Source organism: Pygocentrus nattereri, chromosome 27, assembly GCF_015220715.1.
Source record: "Pygocentrus nattereri isolate fPygNat1 chromosome 27, fPygNat1.pri, whole genome shotgun sequence".
NCBI classification, from domain to species: domain Eukaryota; kingdom Metazoa; phylum Chordata; class Actinopteri; order Characiformes; family Serrasalmidae; genus Pygocentrus; species Pygocentrus nattereri.
The window spans coordinates 21,160,942-21,182,470 of NC_051237.1; the positions used below are offsets into that span (position 1 = coordinate 21,160,942).

The 21,529-nt window shown below is 41.8% G+C and overlaps 2 protein-coding genes across 6 annotated transcripts in view; both read left to right on the forward strand.

The window, feature by feature from the left end:
• Window positions 1-5,522, forward strand: part of sacm1la (SAC1 like phosphatidylinositide phosphatase a) — a 43,249-nt gene extending 37,727 nt beyond the window's left edge. The window contains exon 20 of the mRNA XM_037535428.1: window positions 1,605-5,522. Coding sequence (XP_037391325.1) covers window positions 1,605-1,741 — 137 coding nt within the window. The 3' untranslated portion in view covers window positions 1,742-5,522. The remainder of the gene's footprint in view (window positions 1-1,604) is intronic.
• Window positions 5,523-6,900: 1,378 nt separating this feature from the next.
• On the forward strand, window positions 6,901-20,576 carry LOC108411936 (zinc finger and BTB domain-containing protein 12-like). Of its 5 annotated transcripts, none has more exons than XM_017683742.2 (6): window positions 6,901-6,956; window positions 7,034-7,065; window positions 14,894-15,099; window positions 15,739-15,936; window positions 17,230-17,403; window positions 18,536-20,576. In XM_017683742.2, exons 3-6 carry the CDS (start codon window positions 14,896-14,898, stop codon window positions 19,547-19,549), a joined length of 1,590 nt encoding a protein of 529 aa, XP_017539231.1. In that variant the 5' UTR covers window positions 6,901-6,956; window positions 7,034-7,065; window positions 14,894-14,895; the 3' UTR covers window positions 19,550-20,576. The 5 variants fall into 5 exon arrangements, with proteins under 5 accessions (XP_017539231.1, XP_017539234.1, XP_017539230.1 ...); XM_017683745.2 differs by having other exon boundaries at window positions 6,913-7,065; window positions 18,536-18,577; window positions 18,662-20,576; XM_037535499.1 differs by adding an exon at window positions 12,842-13,303 and having other exon boundaries at window positions 6,928-7,065.
• Window positions 20,577-21,529: the final 953 nt, after the last annotated feature.

Genomic DNA, 21,529 nt, shown 5'->3' on the forward strand with positions numbered 1-21,529 from the left:
AAACTGCATGTAAATACGCTGTGCTGGGTTCATGTCTTCCATCTGCGTAGCGCCACTCAAACCCAGTGCTGAGCAAAGCGGCATTGCGTCCCCAGACTCGCAGCGCAGTGCAAACCACTGAGCGCTTATCATCTGAAAGCACCCCAACTTCTGTTACTGTTGTTATTGTCTGCTATCTGGTGTCGACCAGAGGAGGATGGGTTCCCCTTTTTTAGTCTTGGTTCCTCTCATGGTTCTTCCTCTTGCTGTTGGGGATTTTTTTTCTTGCCACTGTCCTGCGTGATTTGCTCATTTAGGGCTTGGATTTCTGGCTGCTGTTACTGTTTTTAGCTATACTAAATACTTTGGTCCATTGTTTGTCAGCGGATTTTACAAATAAAAAATCAAAATGACGAATTACCTTCTTGTAAATACAGATGAATACATATAGTCAAAAATACAGTTGGTAAAGCAGGGTGGGCTTCAGTGGACTAGCTGATGGCAGTTTGTAGCTGATTTAGCTTTATTTGTAATAGCAGCGGTATATTAGCCATTGTGCCGACAGTTGATCGACCCGGATTAGCTGCTCTTAGGCCAGAAAAAATGAAATGTTTTTGGGCAAGCACGAAAGAGAAGGCATTCCAAACTTTGGTCCATTTTATAGATCATATACAGCATATCGGCTTGAATTTGGATTGAATGTTAGCTTATGGCCCATGTGTCTCAAACAAGGCCAGCGGGCCTGATCTGACCTGACACAGTCCTCACTGGCCCACAAAAGTGTTTTGATAAGTTTTTATAGTGCGCTGCACTACAGACCCCAACATGCACTGCAACTTAAGTGTGCTCTGGTTCTCCTACCCAACAGCAGTCTATGAGGTAGGGCTTACACATCAATTCTACACGATTCTATGCAATTCCACACCAGTCAGTGCTCCTGGGGACATTAAAGTTTTTTATATTACAAATATCCATGTAATATTTTGAGGTCTACAAGTGTCTAAATTTTACTGTTAAAGTTTTGCATATTTTAAATTAACAACGGCCAGTTTGGGTTATAGCACAACATTGATTAAAAATGATGATGATGATGATGATGATAATAATGTTTTTTCTGTTGGCCCACAGATTTAGTGATATTTTTTAATATGGTTCTTGTACTGGTTGAGTTTCACACCCCTGGCTTATGGTTAGTGTTACCTTTAAGCGTATGCATTAGCTTGTGGCTGCAGTGAGAGAACTGTAGGAATTATAAGCTTTCGGTTCATATATTGTACTTTTATAATGGGGGTACTAATAATGTAAGGCACATTTTCAGCCACTATCTATTGTTGCCGCATCAAAAGATGAATTGAATTGCGACACCACTGTATTGTATCAAATTGAACTTGAATTATCTGAATCATTACACCCCTGAAGTACCAGTGTGCCATCCTTGAGCAAGTCTGTGATTTTGAGGTGATGACCTGGGCATCCATTGCTTTTTAGTTACATTAACCTTGTAGCTCCTATCCAAAAGTACAGAAGCAAACTTCCGACAACGGACATGTCTTGTCTGATCGACTGCGTTTAGTCAAAGGCGAAAAACGGTAAATTTAAACACTCTCTCTCTTTTTTTCCCACAGGTGATACCTGGACAGAGACACTAGCGTATGTGTTGTTCTGGGGCACAGCCAGCGCCGTCACGGCCGCAGTCATCCTGTTCAACGGGAAGGAGTTTGTGGACGCGCCGAAGCTGGTGCAGAAGGAGAAGATGGATTGATTGTGCGTGTGTGGAAAGCAGCTCGGTCCTGCAGCCCTGCACTCCTCCTCTCTCTCTCCCTCCTCTTCCTCCTCTTCTTTCTCCTCCCAGCTGCATCAGGCTTGGAGTCTGTACTGATCTGCTCTCCACACCGTCCTTCTCGTACCGTAGACCGCGGCCTTCCAGCAGGAGCTCGCCTACGCTGAAGTCGTTTAATCATCCTGCCCCACCTCCATGTATATGCAGTCTCCCTCCTGCACTGCAGGACGTAACCTTCTGAAGCAAATGGTACAGTGACCAACCGTAAGGAAACCAGGCACATCGTTCACACATCAGTTGCGTATGCACTTCAGTAGAGTCGTCAGTTGTGCACCACAGTAGTTCTAGCAGTACTTTGCCAGTAAATTCATTGTGAACCTCTTCGTAATATTGCAGAGTAGATTTCCTGAGCAATATTGTTACCAAAGTTATTTTGGTTGGCATTCAGCTGCCTAGATGTGTAAATGTTGGTCCATGTGTAATGAAGGTTTTTCCTTTCAGAGAATTGTTATCGTCAACGTACATGCTGAATGTCACTCATATCAGGAGGGATCATAGATTTTTTTTTTTTTGCACTGCATTGGATGGGGGCCCTTCGGCAAACATTAAAATGTGATTTTATCCAATAGCACATAATATAGCACCTCTACCTTGATTCTAGATCTCTCCTGTTAGCTGCTCTACCAGTTATGTGCTGTGAATTCTCATGTGGTTAACATTTTATTTGCTGATATGTTTGTAGGCAGGCATTTTCTTCAGTTAAAGGAGAGATTCACCAAAAAAAATCTAATTTACAGAATTGCACATCAAAGTCGATTGGGCAAGACCTGTTTAGTATCTGAAGTTTGCTTCGTTAGCTTTGCGCTAAGCTACGAGACTAATGGAAGGCTATTTTAAAGTTTGTGAGTGACCTAGACATCGGTAACACTTTCTTTTACAATCCTGCAAGTTCCAGGTATCAACCAGCTAGGAGTGCGGTACAAACTCCAAAGTGCTAGGTGATTATGTTGCTAAGTTTAAGGAAATTTAACGAAATTACCTAGAAATATCGACAGGTTCTAAGTATTAACTGGATAAGTGTGAGCTACAAACTTGAAGAGTACTAGATAATTCTTTTGAGTAAAATGGGCGTACATAGACAGGCTAACTCAATTACACAGGGGGGGGGGTGTAACAGGTTTTAGCTGTTGTGAAAATAAATGCAAATTTCATTTTCAGGTTTAAACGGGATATTAATTTGGAAACATCAAGGACCAGCTAGATGTTATGTGGTAAAAAGGCAGTAGAAAGACACACGAGTCTTGCATAGTGCAGTTGTGTGCAAACCAAAAAACACACTTGGGTGATTTTCATAGTGAAATAATAAATAAATAATAAAAATTTAAATGAGATATTTTACTAATGCTAGAACCTGTTCAGTGTAATTTAGTCAGACTACCTTGCTAAATCTAACTACACAGTAACTTTGAAGCTTGTATCTCGTACTGGTTAACACACAGAACTAAAGGGACTGTAAAAGAAATCATTACTGACATTTATTATATTAGCCTTGTAGCTCCAGTGCAAAACTAAAGAAGCAAACTTCACGTGTCCTGGCTGATTGACTGTATTAGGTGTACGCTGTGTAAATCAGATTTTTTTTTGAGACTCTATGAGACTTTATGAGACTCTGCTGAGAAAGGGCGGAGGCTTTTAACGCACTGTTTTGGTAATGGTTTACGTGAATTTCATCAGCACTTTACTAATGATTTCCATTCGTGGACCACAACACTAAAAGAGATTCCAGGAGCATGAGCGCATTCCCTAATCGTTTGTTCTTTGTGGTTGCAGTGTTATTCTTCGATTGCCAGTAGAATACTGAGAGCAGATTTGCACTTCATGATATAAATGGTTGATGCTGAGGTCTGACTGCGTGTCATGTTACAGATTTCCTGTCCTTTGCGCTTTTCTGTAATTGCTATTTAGTGATATGGAAGCATATTTGGCAAGTAACTTCATCCTGGAATGTAGGTTTTAATGATTACTTGGGGGGCGATGGTGGAGAAAGAATTTCTATTAAATTCTGTTTAATAAGGCTTCTTAAAATTGACTATGAAGGCGTAATTTAAAGAATCTAAAGGTGGTTTGGGACTAGAGTGGTAAGAACTCAGTGTTTTTTTTTTTCTTGTCTTCTCTCTGTTTTGATGAAATAATGCAAGCACATGCACACAAATATACTGGACACTCAAAGTTACTATGGCGGACTTATTTTAGTTTGGTCACTTTTTAATAAAGCTCATCAAAGTAGAGCTTTTTAACACTTTCTCTGCTAGAAAACTGCACAGTGAGAACGATAGCCAGTTGGTCAGATGCATTGGTAGCACAGCTGCTTACAAAGCTCCGAAGGTGTGATTTATAAATTGTACATTGGAATAAATAAAGATTTTACGTCTGTTCTGAATATCATATTGTAATTATGTACTGTACTGTATAGTTCACAATATCAAAATCGGCACCTGATCATCTTACTGGGATAAAGGAGAGTTCTGCACAAAAAAAAATTCCCACAATTTCTGCATAATTATGCGATTAGGATATAAACGAATTCTTTCAGGCTTGTTGTACAGTAGTGCATTATAGACAAGTCAGAATTATTCACAGTGTTGGTGATAGGAACCGGACGACTGAAGTGTTTAATGACAGTTATTGCATGAAATGCTTATGAATTTGCTGCCTGAGCCCTGAGACATTGTTTTAAAGGTAGTTTTGAGAGGATTATGGTGTAAAACATATTTTTTAAATGTATTCTTGGTGGAGAGGCACATGCTGGACACTGTAAGGCAAAATAGTGGCCAAACAAATCAGATTTTTACTGATTTACCACTATTTTACCAGCATCAGCGTTTTATACATAAAAGCTCATTTCACATCAAACCTACTCCGAATGACAATGTTTACGTCTCTTCGATTGAATTATGCAGACATTTTGGAAAATAAGTAGAATTCCTCTTTAAGCAAAAGGGAGCAGTGCTCCTCTAAACAAGCATGTAGTTTTCTTACATGTCTGCTTGCAGCTGGGGTGGGAACTTCACCGTGCAGTGAGGATGAATGTAAAGGAACATGGCAATGTGGTATTTGTATTTTTGGACCTGATCAAACTTGTCACTGTTCTCCTGAAAGTGAACTCAATTTCTTGATTATTTTAGAGAGGTGGTGTAGGCCTCAACTTTGTAATAAGATGTTTGATTACTGTATGTGCAGTCTGGACAAGCGGGTAGGGTCAGTTCTCCAGTCGGCACACGTTCTTGGTTCAGTCTCCACGTCTGTTCAAAACCAACCGTGGCATCATTAGAAGTGTCCGTTAGTCTTCACAAAGTGGCAGTGGGTTCAAGGACTTAATAACAGTTGTTAAGCAGATATTGTTAATTCTCATCTAAGAGGCATAATTTGTAATCTTGTGAAATCTTTGTTCTTTGTTTCTGACGTTGTGGTTCTTTAATGATATGAATCATAATAAATCAATTCAGATTTTTTTTCTCACTGAGAATTCTTAGCAAAAAAAAAACCCACCTTTATACGGTTTCGCCTGTCCCAACGTTACTGCTCTGTGTGGTGTCTGTGAAGTTGCCCTTTCGCACTGAAGTTCTCGCAGTTTTAGGATTTGGGTGGATTCTCCCACGGTAGCCTAAAGGGCAACTTTTCTGCTGTACTTTTATGCATTAATGTTATACCCTTTTTGAAAGTGTGCAAAAATGACAATAAAATATAAAAAATTTAAGAATTATAACATGTTTATGTGAAGTTATTTAAATTCACTGTCTGAGGAAAAAAAACTCCAAAATTGTAACTCTACAGGATTTTCTCTTCGGTTTCTCTGCATACTTTGTTCGCCGCCTCCTACCCTGTTTTTCAATGATCAGGACATTTTTTGTGATTTTTCCTCCAGCAAGTGGATTATTCCAATCTATTCTGAAATATCCTCTGAAAAAAACATCTGCGCTGACTGTTTTGACTGTGAATTAGAAATGAAAGGTGGTTTCAAGATGGTCACAGTTAGACTTTAGTCTTCTAAGACATCGTACGCCTGCCTCAGGCTACACTCAGCTTAACTGTTCATCCTTACATGTCCTCACAGAAATCGTGGACTTTATTCACATTCTTATTTTTTAAATATGTTCTGGTAGTCTTTGGTAATCTAAACATTTCTGCCCTTTGATCAGGCTCACTTATTTTTCCATTAATTATTATTGTGTGTTAATCAGTCTTCTCCTTTTCAACTCTCAGAACTCTTACTGCTTTTGTTGTGTTATTGTTTGGCAATCTGGCGTTAACCAGATAAGGATGGGTTCCCCTTTTCAGTCTTGGTTCCTCCTAAGGTTTCTTCCTCTTGTTCTTAGGGGTTTTTTCTTACCACAGTTGCCCTCAGTTTGCATACTAGGGCCTCAGACCTTTTGATTTTTGCAAGACTGCTTTTTAACAATGGCAGCTGTAAAACGCACTACACAAATAAATTTGATGGAATTGGACAGCTCAGGATTTGTTGGAGCTTTTGGAAAATTTTCATGGCGTTGGGAAAACCGAAGGAGCATTTTGCCTAGTACACAAAATCGCACACACACATGTCGCAAAACTGCTCTTAAAAAAGCTTCTTTAAGAGTTCTTTAGTAAAGAAAACGGTTCTATATGGAACAATGAACACTCACAGAACCATTTGCATCATTGAATGATTGTTACTATGTCTAGTCTACAATTATTATTTTTTAAAATTTTTTATTTGATTTTTATTTTATTTATCTTGTGAAATTCTAGCAACCCCCATGGCCTCTCAGTTCTACAGAGCCCGACTGATGACATCCTGTATTAATAAAAAATAAGGCGTGGCCACGACCTAGTAAGGCGTGGGAACGGCCCCTGATGACATCCTGGAGAAATAAAAATAATGCATGGGAACGAGATCCTAATGCGTGCCCACGAACTTAGTAAGCCGTGATCTCGTTCCCACGCCTCGCTAAGTCATGGCCACCACTTAATCATCTCATTCCCACGCCTTACTAAGTCGTTCCCACGCATTTTTTTTTTCTTTCTACAGGATGTCATCAGCGGGGCTCCGTGCAGTCCTCCGTTCACTCGGTTAAAAAGTCCGTTTTTCAGGATTTCAGTATTTTCAAACGCGCCCGGCCTTACGTCAGAGGGTCTCGAGCCGGCCGCCGTAGTCGAGGTAACTGTAATGGGGAAGTAAACAGTAGCGGCGTGAAGTTAATTGAGCTCTGATAAAGCGGTTGTTTTTGGTTTCAGGGTTGGAGAGATCAGTCGCCGCAGCGTTAGAGGTAAGTCTAAGACCAGACTGCGTGGTGAGAGGATCTCCAGCAGCGCTAACGTTCATTAAACATCGATTCCAGGCGCGGTTAGCATTAGCGCTAACGGAGACAATAGGTAATGCCGTTAGCACACATGCTAACAACAGCCACCAGTTACTGTTTCTGCGTGAATATAACGGCCCGTGTGATGCGCCGTTTCTATCGCGTGGGAAATTGAACCCCCGCCGGGTTTCTGTCTTTCAGTCTGGCGCTGCGCTGCGGCCTTAGAGCCATTCAGCGAGGAACGCTAACAGCTACCTGCCTTAACGAGGACCGAAGTCCGCTGCTTCTCCGCTAGCTTCTTGTTCGAGTTGTCCCGTTCCACCTTAAACGGTGCAGTGTGAATGTAACTGCTGCACCGCTTAAGGTGGAACGAGTAAATTCGTACAACAGGATGGCGAATAAGGAGCTTAGTTGGGATTCGTATGGTTTTATTTTTTTCCAGTCGTGGGGTTTTGTGGACTTACCGCTAGAATGGCGGAGCGGTGTCGGCCTCACTTGCAGCTTTAATGCATTCATCTTTCTCACCGCATGGAAACACAGATATGATGCACGAATGGTGCTGCTTTTAAAAACAGCCTTCAGAAACTGAATACCAGCAAATGTTTACTCAGTTTTTCACATACAATTCGGCTCCCAATCTAGTGAAGCAGGACCAAGCCAGTAAAACAGAACTGGTTGTTTGCAGTGAAACGTGCACTCGTTCAGTCTTGTTCAGTGTTTGTTTAGGATGTGCTCAGAAAAGCATTTTGTGTGTCGTAATACTGCAATAAGAGATTTAAAGCTGAGTAAATATATCACAGTAACTTGAGCTGTGTGTTGTTATCATGACAAATTATGTCACAACACAGTATGCTTTTCTAAACACATCGTGGATGTCCTCAGTACTTAACCTGACCAACTGCCTGTCTCATTTTAAAGAGAGGGCCGTTTTAGTCCCATTTAACTGGTTTTGGTTCATCACAGTATGCAAAATATTTAATAAAATGAATCGTTTTTTATAGTATTGTTTTAATGTGGCACTGCTGTTTATTTTTTTCTCTGTTCTAACATCGCATGTCTGAAAAAATACTGTTACATCGATTATCATGAAATTTTCTTAAATATCACAATGTAATATTTTTGCCACATCACACACCTCTAACAGTAACCGTAAAATGCAAGCAAGCAAGCGAAGTTTGTTTATATAGCACTTTTTATAACGGGTGTTGTCACAAAGCAGCTTTACAGAACAATCAGTATTACAGAAAGAAAGTCCGAGGTCCGAGCCCTCATGAGCGTCGCCAGTGGTGACAGTGGCAAGATAGAACTCCAGACAGCAAACATTGTTAATACGAAGTATTATAGTACAACCCCAATTCCAGTGAAGTTGGGACGTTGTGTAAAACATAAATAAAAACAGAATACGATGATTTGCAAATCCTTTTCAACCTATATTCAATTGAATACACTGCAAAGACAAGATATTTAATGTTCAAACGGATAAACTTTATTGCTTTTTGCAAATATTCAATCATTTTGAATTTGATGCCTGCAACACGTTCCATAGAAGTTGGGACAGGGGCGTGTTTACCACTGTGTTACATCACCTTTCCTGTTAACAACACTCAAAAAGCATTTGGGAACTGAGGACACTAATTGTTGAAGCTTTGTAGGTGGAATTCTTTCCCATTCTTGCTTGATGTACAACTTCAGTTGTTCAACAGTCCGGGGTCTCCGCTGTCGTATTTTGCGCTTCGTAATGCGCCACACATTTTTAATGGGAGACGGTCTGGACTGCAGGTAGGCCAGTCTAGTACCCGCACTCTTTTACTACAAAGCCTTGCTGTTGTAACACGTGCAGAATGTGGCTTGGCATCGTCTTGCTGAAATAAGCAGGACGTCCCTGAAAAAGATGTTGCTTGGATGGCAGCAGATGTTGCTCCAAAACCTGTATGTACCTTTCAGCATTAATGGGGCCTTCACAGATGTGCAAGTTACCCCTGCCATGGGCACTAACACACCCCCACACCATCAGAGATGCTGGCTTTTGAACTTTGCGCTGATGACAATCCAGACAGTCCTTTTCCTCTTTGGTCCAGAGGACACAACGTCCACGATTTCCAAAAACAATTTGAAATGTGGACTCGTCAGACCACAGGACACTTTTCCACTTTGTGTCAGTCCATCTCAGATGAACTCGGGCCCAGAGAAGCCGGCGGCGTTTCTGGGTGTTGTTGATATGTGGCTTTCGCTTTGCATGGCAGAGTTTTAACTTGCACTTGTAGATGGAGCGACGAACTGAGTTCACTGACAGTGGTTTTCTGAAGTGTTCCTGAGTCCATATGGGAATATCCGTTACTGAATGCCGGTTTTTAATGTAGTGCCGCTTGAGGGATCGAAGGTCACGGGCATTCAATGTTGGTTTTCTGCCTTGCTGCTTACTTGCAGAGATTTCTCCAGATTCTCTGAATCTTCTGATGATATTATGGACTGTAGATGATGAAATGCACATTGAGAAACGTTGTTTTTAAACTGTTGGACTATTTGCTCACACAGTTGTTCACAACCTCGCCCCAGCCTGGCTTGTGAACGACTGAGCCTTTCTGGGATGCTCCCTTTATACCCAGTCATGACACTCACCTGTTTCCAATTAACCTGTTCACCTGTGGAATGTTCCAAACAGGTGTTTTTTGAGCATTCCTCAACTTTCCCAGTCTTTTGTTGCCCCTGTCCCAACTTCTTTGGAACGTGTTGCAGGCATCAAATGAAAAATGAGTGAATATTTGCAAAAAACAATAAAGTTTATCCATTTGAACATTAAATATCTTGTCTTTGTAGTGTATTCAATTGAATATAGGTTGAAAAGGATTTGCAAATCATCGTATTCTGTTTTATCTTTTACACAACGTCCAGGAAAAACAGGTGGGCACTGGTTAATTTGATTAGTTTAGGAATATGCAGCGGCGGCAGCATCTGAGGTGAGGACTGCACAGCGTTATACAGCAGGAAGCTTAGTGGTGGTCAAGCCGGTCCAGAAGGCTGATGAGCAGTGGCACTCAATCAAGGCAGAAGAGGCAGCAGCATCAGACGCACAGGATGGGCGGCTGTTAAACTCGGCAAAGAAAGGAAAGAAAAACACAGTCAGTTCTGTAATGAGTGACTGACCACAGATTACAGAGCAGCAGAGACTCCAGCAGGTCTAGATCTGACAGGGAAGACTAATCACCAAAGGCTCGACTAAACAAGTAAGTTTTTAGTTTAGACTTAAAGACTGAGGTTGTGTCTCTGTGAGCCCGAACATTAACAGGAAGATTATTCCAGAGCTGGGGGGCTTTGTATGAGAAAGCTCTCCCCCTGATGTAGCTTTATTAATTCTAGGCACTAATAGTAAGCCAGCACCTTGTGATCTAAGTAGGCGTGATGGTTCATAGTAGGAGAGAAGTTCACTCAGGTACTGAGGGGCGAGTCAGTTTAGAGCTTTATAGGTCAGTAATAGAATTTTATAATCAAATTTCACTGGTAACCAGGTGTAGGACTGATCAAATTGGGCTAATATGGTCAAACTTTCTGGTTCTTGGAATGGAAAGTTATAGTCATTTTCAGTGACACAGACTATGTAGTGTCACACCTATGGATTTTACATGCATAGATGCCACATTGGGTTCAGCCAGGCTATTTACATTAATTGCCGATTTTTATGACGATCATTTTTAACGTTAATGTTTAAGAACATGTTTTAAATCTAGATTCTAAATGTGTTGGTGTATTTGATCAGCTGTCTCTGCTCAGAGGGATCCTTTCACTACCAGTAAGCATTTAAATCATTGTAAATGTTGCTTGCGCTTTTATGGCTGTTGTCAGCTTCTTTTATTTCAATTTTCTTGCCATTTAAATTGGTTGTTGAAATAATCAGCAGTATGTATATAATCAGCAGAAATGTCCCCAAATTTTAGCCACTTCCACATATAGCGTATTTCTCTATTTCTCTTTTCACCAGCTGCTTTGTGAAGGAATTCACTAAATGTAAGCTCCCGCCTTAGTAGAGTATTTAGCCTCAACTTTATTTTTTCATACTTGTAAACAGTGTTTAAGTATTGCTAAATATGTAACACTGCATGTACAAAACTGCTCGGAACACAACACTTTTCCATTTCACAACAAATATTTCTCTCTGTATTAAAGAGAGAAATATTTAATGCAAAGCCAGAATTGCCAGTGAGCTGATAAGCTCATCAACCAATCAGCCCTCATTAACAGTAATGCCAACCGGTCAGCCCTTGTTAACGGTAACGCCAACCGGTCAGCTCTCGGCAACGGTAACGCCAACCGGTCAGCTCTCGGCAACGGTAACGCCAACCGGTCAGCTCTCGGCAACGGTAACGCCAACCGGTCAGCTCTCGGCAACGGTAACGCCAACCGCTCAGACCTCGGCAACGGTAACGCCAACCGCTCAGACCTCGGCAACGGTAACGCCAACCGGTCAGACCTCGGCAACGGTAACGCCAACCGCTCAGACCTCGGCAACAGTAATGCTCACCTTGTATTATCTAGAACATTTGCTCTAGAAAATCAGAAAACTTTTTTCTTTCATTAATTTTTTCCCTTATACCACTTTCCAGAATTGTGAGTCCCATGCAAGTGGTTTAAAAACAAGTTGAATTTTATTTTTTTTTGTGTGTGTGTGTGTGTGTGTGTTTAGCTTCTTTCATCCTCATTCAGTCAGTTGTGGGTGCCCTCTACCGTTTTGCAGTCATGTTTCTAATAAAGAAAGAAATAGGAAATGGCCTGGCTTCCCTTAAATTGACTCTTGTATTGTTACATATACTGAGAAAGGGTGCCCACAGAGGACAAACACAATCTTGTAAACCATTGAGTCTGGTGAGAGTGATGTGGAAACGCATTTGGCTGGTAGAATCAAACACTCAAAGAACTGGACTCCACAAACAGGCAAAGCAATGTGAATAAACACACATTACAGACATAGTAGTAATACTTCTACTACTCCTACTACAAATAACATCTAACTTTACATAATAATGCTGCTGTTGCTAATAATAATAATAATTGTCATAGGATTTAAAAAGTAGAAAACGCACAGAAGCTAGAAATACAACTTTTTGCAGAAAAATGGCAAAGAGAAAAATTTGGGAGGTAGAGGAGGTTTCTGTTGGTATGGCTCTATACAATGCAGCCAAGCTCTTCAGCGTCCCCCATAACACTTTGGAGGACTGAGTGGGTGGGAAAGTGAGGATGAAAGGGCTCTAGTGCAGCACTGCATACACTGTGCACAGCATAGGTTCCTGCTCACTGAGACGCAGCTGCAGGCGTACCCAGTGAAGTGTGGATAAAGAGGAACCCCAGTGCCACTGCTGTGTTAGATGTTAGATGTTTTAGAAGGAGGCATGCGGATGGGCTAAGCATATGGAGCCCTGACGGCATTGACCATGGCAGCGTGTGCTAGCACGGACATAGTGGAGAGGTAGCTTAGCCTGCTGACATCTACACTGAGGGACCAGCTATTGCAAGTTTATAATTGTGATGAGTGTTTTCCAGATGGATGACAGTAGATACAAGGTACTCACAAGCATACCAGCAGGCCCCTGGCACTCAAGACCACATGACTGTATTGGCCTGCTTCAGTGCAGCTGGGGAGAACATCCCACCATTGATTATTTGCACAAAACATTTTCCCAGAAGCCCTTGCACTCAAGGAGGACTTTACAACACTATAAGGGTCTCTGTATTCTCCCATCACCCACTCCAGGACGCTTAGCCCCTCCCAGTCCCATTAGGAGAGTCTTTGTTGAGGCCTGGGACATCACTGGAGAGAAGTATGAGATGCTGCTGTGGCATAGGGGCCTAGACCACTGAGGCCTCCACCGCTGGAGCACCAAAAAAGACCTGTGACATCCAGGACAACCCCCAGCTGCAGAAGCAGTCCCAGTACCACCGCTACCTCTTTCTCTTCTCTTCCTCCTCACTTCTAGCAGAAAACGATGTGTTATTGTTATAAATTCACTGCTGTCACTGTTACCCTGACATTTCAAAAGTTAATGGTATAAAATGTGAAATTAATGATAATGTAAATTTTCTCAACCTGCATGTGAAATGCTCTGGCGCTGAAGACAGGTGACTTGAGTATTCAGTTAGAGATTGAGTTGCTGTTAAGGACACTTGTGGCGGGTGCAGGCATCCCAACCCCCTGGGGATGATGCCATTGTGTCAAGTGAGTTTTATTATGTTATTAATAAAAATGTATAATAAAATTATAACAACAAACAAATAGTTAATAAAAAAAATGTTCAGTACTGGGGAGTGGAGATAGATAGATATCTAAGCTACTGTTTTGGAGATACAATGTTTTCTTCCGAAAGCAGCGACATTTTTATATATAGGAGAAGGAAAAAACATACTTCACTTTCAATGTAAGTCAATGCAACCAGAATTTTGTAATGTAAAGAGTAACATACTTTCAAATTATGTCAAAAACTGAAAAATGCCAAAAACGGAGATACAAGTTTTCTTCCGACAGCAACAATATATATATAATTAAGTCTCATTATTCATGAGTTCAGTTATCATTTCTTCATAAGAACTGTTAAAAAAAACACTAGCTAACCAACTATGCCTAAACTGTCAGTATTTCACTGCGTGCTTTGGAACCCAGCCACTCAAAACCTTACTAAATTAATGTTGATTTCATTTTCATTTTAATCTCTACCTCAATAAGTATTTTCAATAACTGTCCAAAGCAGGGGTCAAGTTGATTTTAAACCAAAATGCTGCTAGGAATTACTGCCGTAATTTGTCATATCACCATCATATTTCACAGTATTATCATGTCATTTAGAGAGATCACACTGAGCCAGGTCAGGCTCCAGTCCACGTGGGCCAGAGCACTGCAGGCTTCGACACACTACCCCATTAAACACATTCCACTCATTTGCAAAGCCTTCATGACCTGAATTCAGAGTATTAGATGAGGGTAAGGGTCATTCTAGCCTAAAACTTTCAGTTTTATGGCCTTTCTGCATGTTCGTCCATCAGTGTTCTTCAGTATTTTGTTCAAGTGCTTGTACTTTTTTTTCCTCTCAAAGTTCCCCAGCCTTTAAGATACTGTACCTCATCACAAGGGGGTTTCCCTAATCTTTTAAATGGAAAATCTCTAGAGGCTGCTGTGGCATCACTGTATGTTGTGAATTGGCATGTTCACAGCAGCTGTAGCGATGGCAGTGGTTACATTTTTCATGTTGCCCTTTTAACTGTTAGGAGATGCTGAACTGATGTTTTTTTTTTTCTTTTAAAAACTATGACGCTGTAAAGATGAACATCTAGTCATACTCAATCACTCTACTGCCTCATAGCAAGAACTGCACAGCTAAGACCACATATTGTCATTTGAGTAAGGGCTGGTTATTATTGCCGATAAGTAGTCACCACTGCTGACCAGGAGCACCCCACAAGCTTTGCAGTTTCGGAGATGCTTCGTCGTCTGGCCATAACAGTTTGGTTCTTTTCAAAGTTGCTGTGGTCTTTATACCTACCTTGGTTTTCCAGCTTCCAACTCATAAGCTATAATATCCGACTGTTTGCGTACCGTCTGATACATTTCAGTCCTTGACATGTGCCGTTGATACTGGATAACTAGATGTTATTCACTTCATCGGTTAAGAGTGATTGGTGTCTAGTACTGTGATGAAGCCACTGAATACTGTTGTTAAAACCATATTGTTTGTTATTACAATTGTCATGACTATGGTATTAAAAACACCAGTGCTGCTGGAGTTTGTTCCTGACTTCCTTTCCTGCCCTACAGAGATGGATATTGTGTGTTTCCGTTTACCTGGGCATGGCGACGTTGCCCTCAGGAACATGAACTCTCTACGGGAGCAGCTGCACTTCTGTGATATCACCATCATGGCTGGAGGCAAGAGGATGTTCTGTGGTCATAAAGTGGTGCTAGCCGCCTGCTCCGCCTTTCTCAGGGACCAGTTTCTGCTGAACCCCTCTGCGCAGTTGCAGGTACCCACCCACAAGATGCGTGCTAACATTAAGAGACTTAATGAAGGTTAAGTGTCCAGTAAGATGCCAGCCAGCTAGTGAAATGTACGAGAAGTTTCCACTTCTGGGTATAAGATCTCAGAGAGATATTCTCTTGATTAGGTTTTGAGTTTTGCTGTTCACAACTGATTATTTTTTATCTATTGCATTAAAGGGCCCAAATAGTGAATTTATGGAATGTTTATGGAACATTTTTTATTTTCTGTTTTTTTTTTTTTCAATGTTAACCTCAGCAAATAGACATTGTGCACTAACATTTGCAGGAAAATACTACATTTGAGTTTTTCATGTAGAAGATGTATTAACTTATTTTACTTAGAAAATCAACAAAATGTAATTTGTCTAGGGGTGTTAAAGTTTTTGTATGAGAATGTATGTCAGCCTTAAAGCTACAGTAACAAAAAAACGGCCTGGTTAATTCCAAAGGATAAAGAGAAGGTGTAAACGAATCAGGACTTTTTGGTACACAAACCCAATACATGTGATAAGAGGACATCAGAGGAAAAATATCTAATGGGCGCATTAGAAATGCAAAACCTTTTACAGCAACAAAGTTTCTTCCTGGCTGTCCTTGTTTGTAAAAGCCTCTGATCTTTTCAGCAGGTGTCAGTGTTGCACAGCTCGACAGTGATGCGGGAGCTCCTGCAGTCCTGTTACACAGGGATTCTGCAGTTTAGTGCCAAAGAGATTGTAAATTACCTGACTGCAGCCAGCTACCTCCAAATGGAGCATGTGGTGGAGAAATGCAGGGGCGCCCTGAGCCGGTACCTGCAGCCTAAGAACGACAATCCACTAGGAGTGAGTGTGCTCCACTTTACACTTCTGTACTGTATTCTGTGTAGTTTTTAAGTTTCCATGAGGGCTGCTACAATATGGTAACACATTCTAAGGCCTTGTTACACTTGGCATTTACGTGTGTTTTGGGTGATCTGATCATAAGTGAACAACAATGCAGTAGATGGACTGAATGGTTGGTGGTCATGGATGCAAACAGGCACGCAGAATTTGTAGCATGAACAGTAAAGCATCCCTGACAGTAATGAGAGGTCAGCCAAGTCATCACAGCAGAGGTAAAAGCAGCTGCGTAACTTCGTCCTCCGTCTCCCTTCTTGTTGGGTATGCAATCAGTTCAATCTATCCATTTGTAACAGCCCATATATGTGCATGAACAAGGTCTTGTGGCTCAATTTTGTCTGGCAACAAACGTAGCGACAGATGTGCCAAATATGTGTGGTACTTCATCTCCAGTTAAGGAATTCGATCATAGGTGGTCACGCTATACCACATTATGTTGGACTCCAGTCCTCGCAGGCCAAAACACCACCGACTTCAGCTCACTGCGTCATTTAACACACCTGATTCAGCTCATCAGCTAATTAGCAAAGACTTCAGGAGCTGAATTCAGAATGTTAGATGAGGGTAAATGCTAGTCTCCATAGCACTTTGACCCAAAGGTCACCAGTTTGACGTGCCTGCTCCAGACACATTCCAGACACATGGAAATGCCAGGTGTAAACAGCTAGACGTCTTGCTGCCCACTTGTAATCACTAGAGTTGGATGTAAACAGCAAGGGTTAAAAATCCACGATGATATCCAACCTCATCAGCAGTTTTACTGAGTTTTGTCACTAGTGAGCTTTCACTGTTCCAACCTATTACTTAAAGTAAACGATCAGTGACTACACTGAGTGGGAATAGAGAATTTTTTACCATAGCCTTACATCACTCACTACATTAAAAAGCTGCCTCAAGCACACCATCCTCTGTTCTTTCAAGAGCTTTTCAAGAATTAATTAATACATCCCTAAAGATGGTAGGCTTTGATCAGTCCTATTGTTCTGGTCATGGGTTGGAGGACAGAAATATGTTAGAGTAATGAGAGCTGCTCAATGATGCCGATGGTGTGATGAGGCAAAATGAAAGAAAATAGCAGAAGACATTAGTTCGGTTAGTTGTTTAATGAAATTATAGATGTTATAGATAATAAAAAATAATCAAGTTTTCTGTAATACCGTGCAAAGAATTAAATGTTCTTTTTCCATTCTTCGGCCTTTTTTTCCCTTGTCACTGTCTCTCCATGACTATTCTCAGATGAAAGCAGAGGATTCCCAGTCCATACCGGTGATCGTCAGTGGAAGTGCATCAGCTACTTCTGATCACACGTCATCCCTGCAGCCTCACAGCTCAGAGGAGGATCCCCAGCCCACTGATGTGGAAGGCCCTGGTGTCCAGCACGAAGATGATGAGGACTTGTCCATTCGACAGGTATGTGCCATACTTGGAATGTAAACCATACCTTGATGATCTTGTCAGAACAAAGTGTGATCCAGGAATTAGGGCTGGGTATCAAAATTCAATAACTTTGAGGTACCAATTGAATTACTTCATAGTACTATTGAGCATCAAAAAATGCTGTCGTTCAGTATAGATAGATTTTACATACCTGAACAGTCAGTTTTGGCCCATAAACCAATAGGTATGCTTGTTCCAAAATCTAGACTGGTGATTGGCTAAATTATGTTGTGTATGCATGTTATGAACATTTCTTGATTGATCAGAAATCCATTACAGACAGTTATACCCACTTCCAGCAGCTGATTACTGGTTTAAGCCACACTCACTTTCAGTTTGTAATTTAAAAGAAGGTGTCCAAAAAATATTGTTCAGGAATAAGTGATGAAATGAAGGTATACAATTTTGAACAACGCAGTAGATTTAAAGGTCATTAGCACTCTGTGACCGTCCCTGGTGAGAAGCAGGAGATTAGTGTTCATTTTCCACTTGCACTTTTTGTCACTGCATTCCGTCATGCCGTTACTCCGCTTGCTTTTGCTGTATGGTCGCTTCTGTGTTGTTAGAGAAGTGAAGGAAAAGAACAAGTAAACACATTGAACATAAAGTATCTAGAGCAGTAAACGGTCTGCTTGCTTTTTCTTATTTTAATTTAAGCTTACGCAAAAGCTTACAGTGAGAACATGCAGACTTATAAACTTCAGAGAGAGTTTAATGTTTGTCACTTGTGGCCATGACCAGTCCACTGTCTTAAACGGCCAAATAAAGTAAAACTCTGATGAACCTTTGCCACATGACGAGGCAGATTTCGCTACGCTGTATCTGTCATGCACTCCAATGAATAGGATATGGCACAGTGAAGTTGTAAGTGGACACGTACTGTTACAGTAAGCAGTTTTACATTTGCATAAGACTAATCATGAACTTCCACAAAACTGATGTGTGTGATCATATCTGCATTGTATGATGACAAATTCACTCAGTTCCACTTCTGAGTGCCACTCAGAAGCGGAAATCAGTATTTCTCTTTAAATCAGCAGAAACATTAGCTTTGTGTATCCAGTTCTTAATAAATAGTTGCCAAAAATATTTCACTGTGTTACAGGTTAGAGCCCCAGATCCCTCTGGATGTATTCAAGAGGACGAGGTGAGAAATGACTTCAGCGTATTTCAGGTTCACATCAAGGATGACCACCAAGACCCAGAAGATAATGCTGATGTCCATGAACAGGTTGGAGATGCAATGGAGGTGATGGGAGTGCCGACACGTGGTGAGGAGCAGAGCAGGGAGGAAGGTGGAGCTGCAGGTAGCAGCCAGAGGGCTGGAGTCCGCTACTGGAGGCGGAGATATGGTGAGCCGAGGAGAGGCAGGGGGCGGGGCTTCAAGCACAGGAGGCGCTACACTTTCCATGAGCGGAGGCCTATGGGTAACTTTCAACAAGCTTGGCGCTTTCCCACCTCTGAAGAGATAATGGGTAATTTCGGGGCCGATATCGGACAAGATTACCTGTCGGCCCAACCTATGACAGATGGTCCACTACCAGTGGAGTACCAGCAGGCAGAAGGCCCTGGAAACATACCAGGCACTGACTCTGGTCCAGCCCACTTTAATCTGGATGGCTCTGGCGCTGATGAAGATTTAGGAGTGGTGCCGTTACCCACAGACGAGGAAGGTAGGGGGGACGACTCCGTAGCCGTTGTAGGGTCTACATCTTGTGTCACAGGGACAGTAGCATGTGAGCACTGTGGCCTAGCCTTCTCTTCAGTGCAGGACCTGGCCGTCCACTCACGCTCCACTCACCTGCTGTACGTCTGCCCGTGCTGCGGCAAGCACTTCAGCCACTCCAGCAACCTCAGCCGCCACATGGTGGTCCACCGCACGTCCAAACTCCACACCTGCCCCCTGTGCCACAAGACCTTCACGCAGAAGTCCACGCTGTGCGATCACATGAACATGCACAGCGGCGAGCGGCCGCACGTCTGCGCCTTCTGCCACGTCTGCTTCGCCCACAAGCCCGCCCTGCGGCGCCACCTGAAGGAACAGCACGGCAAGACCACCGCGCAAAATTACATGGAGATCCAGCGAGAGAGTGAGGGAGTGGTTGGAGGAGAGGTTTAAGGTGACTACAGCTTAGCTGGAATATTAAGTAGCCTTAGAGAGGAACAGATAGATTACATAGAGGCCTTATGTGTCTCTCAGTTTGCTGAGGTTTAAAGGGAAGATCCTGACACAGACTGCTTAAGTTCTGCTTAGACAGTTTACACTAGGGCTGCACGATATGGACAATATATTATACTGATACACTAGTTATATGCTACATATTGCAACTACATTATAACTTGCAACTGCTTGAGCATATTGATGAACCTCTACAGCGGTTTGTTGGTTATGTGACAGCATTGCAAGACCAATATTGTGATAACGATTAACAATGTATTGTGCAGCCCTACTTTACTCACTTCTCATGCACTTGTTGCCAAATGGTATCTACAACTTGGCCAACCTATCAGTGATAACGCTAAATCACTTATGTAAACAGTTGTAATACCCCAGTATAAGAGCAGAGCTAGACAAAAATTACATGCATGCCAGGTCAGGATTTGCTCAACATGTATTAGTGAGGCATGCCCTAGTCCTGAACTAACTGCCTAAAGCCCATGTGTATACTTAAGTCGCACTCACGGGTTGAAATTTGCATGGGAAAAGCACCTGGGTGTCAGGATCTAGACCTGGCTTTGTAGGCAAGTTCAGTGGTGTTGACTCTTATGTTGGCCATGCTCTTGAAGCTGGTCACAAACTTAAATATATCTGTGCCTCATCACTGAGTGAATTAGAAAACACTATGTTAACGGACTATAGTATTGGGGGGAAAACAAGAACAAACTCTGTGTCAGTTTAATTGCAGTGTATGTGTATGTATGTATCCAGTAACTAGCCTATGTGGCAATTCAATAAACTAGTTAATAACAAGTTGGTACTGTTGTAGTTGAGTATTCATGTCCCATGTTTTTAGACTTGTTTCATGCTGTATGTTTAGATTTCAAGCATGTCCTGACCAGTGATGAATTAAAAGCAGGCAAGTTCATTTCTCGCCCATTCCCTTTCTGCCATTAAAACATTAAATCGATGAACTATGATTTTTGAATATCCGTTTGTGACTTGTATTTTGTCCTGTGCCTTAAATTCAGAGCTGCTTAGGCAGTGCACGTGTTCCTAGTCATCATGATGGCCTAAGAGCTTTAGAGACTTGAATTGGATTTGTTCCTCAGTCACTTGTAACATACTCTATTTTTGTAACCGTGCAAGGATGTAGCGTAAACCTTTGTCTTTTGGGACTATGAAATTACTCCTCTTAGTACCAAGCTTTGTGAGGCAAATATTGCAGATTGAATTTAGATGATCTTCGCAAAAACCTGGGGCCGTACTAGAGAAACTTTGCATCTTTTTGTCTTAAGATTTGATGAGTCAAGATAGGATTTTCCACCAATTCCTATTACAAAAGCAAATCTAATCTTAATTTAAGAATCTTAGTTTACAGCATATTTTCTTATCTCAACTTAGGGAGTCTTAACTTACTCGAGATAAGTCGACGATCAACTGTCGTGTCTGTTACCTAGCAACCGACTATCGGCGCAGAGCTGAATCTAGTCAGTGGCTGTGTTTACATGCAAAGATTTTTGCCAGTCTGATTGAATACAATCGGATTACAGATTCAGACTGAGGTGTTTATGCTCAGTCTGCTCAACAATCTGATGAAAATCTTCGTTTATGTGCCCACTACAAGTAATCCGATGCAGAATGACGCGCATGCGTGGAGCAGCGCTGAGAGTGATCGTTACCATGACAGCGAACATCACGTGAGGTCCAGTCGGCGTGAGATGAGTTTTTAATGGCTTTAAACTGACGTCAGACTCAGAAAAATGCACTTATAAAGGAAGACATTGTGCTCTGAGACACATAAGCTGGCCGTCCGTCCCACCGCCGTCTTTTAAAGCTCAGAGTATGAACCTCGTCTCCTCTGCAGAGCAGCTTCAGCTCCGCCATGCTGAACGGTATAAACCTTTCGCTATGACGCGCCACGCATGCGCAGAACGTTCT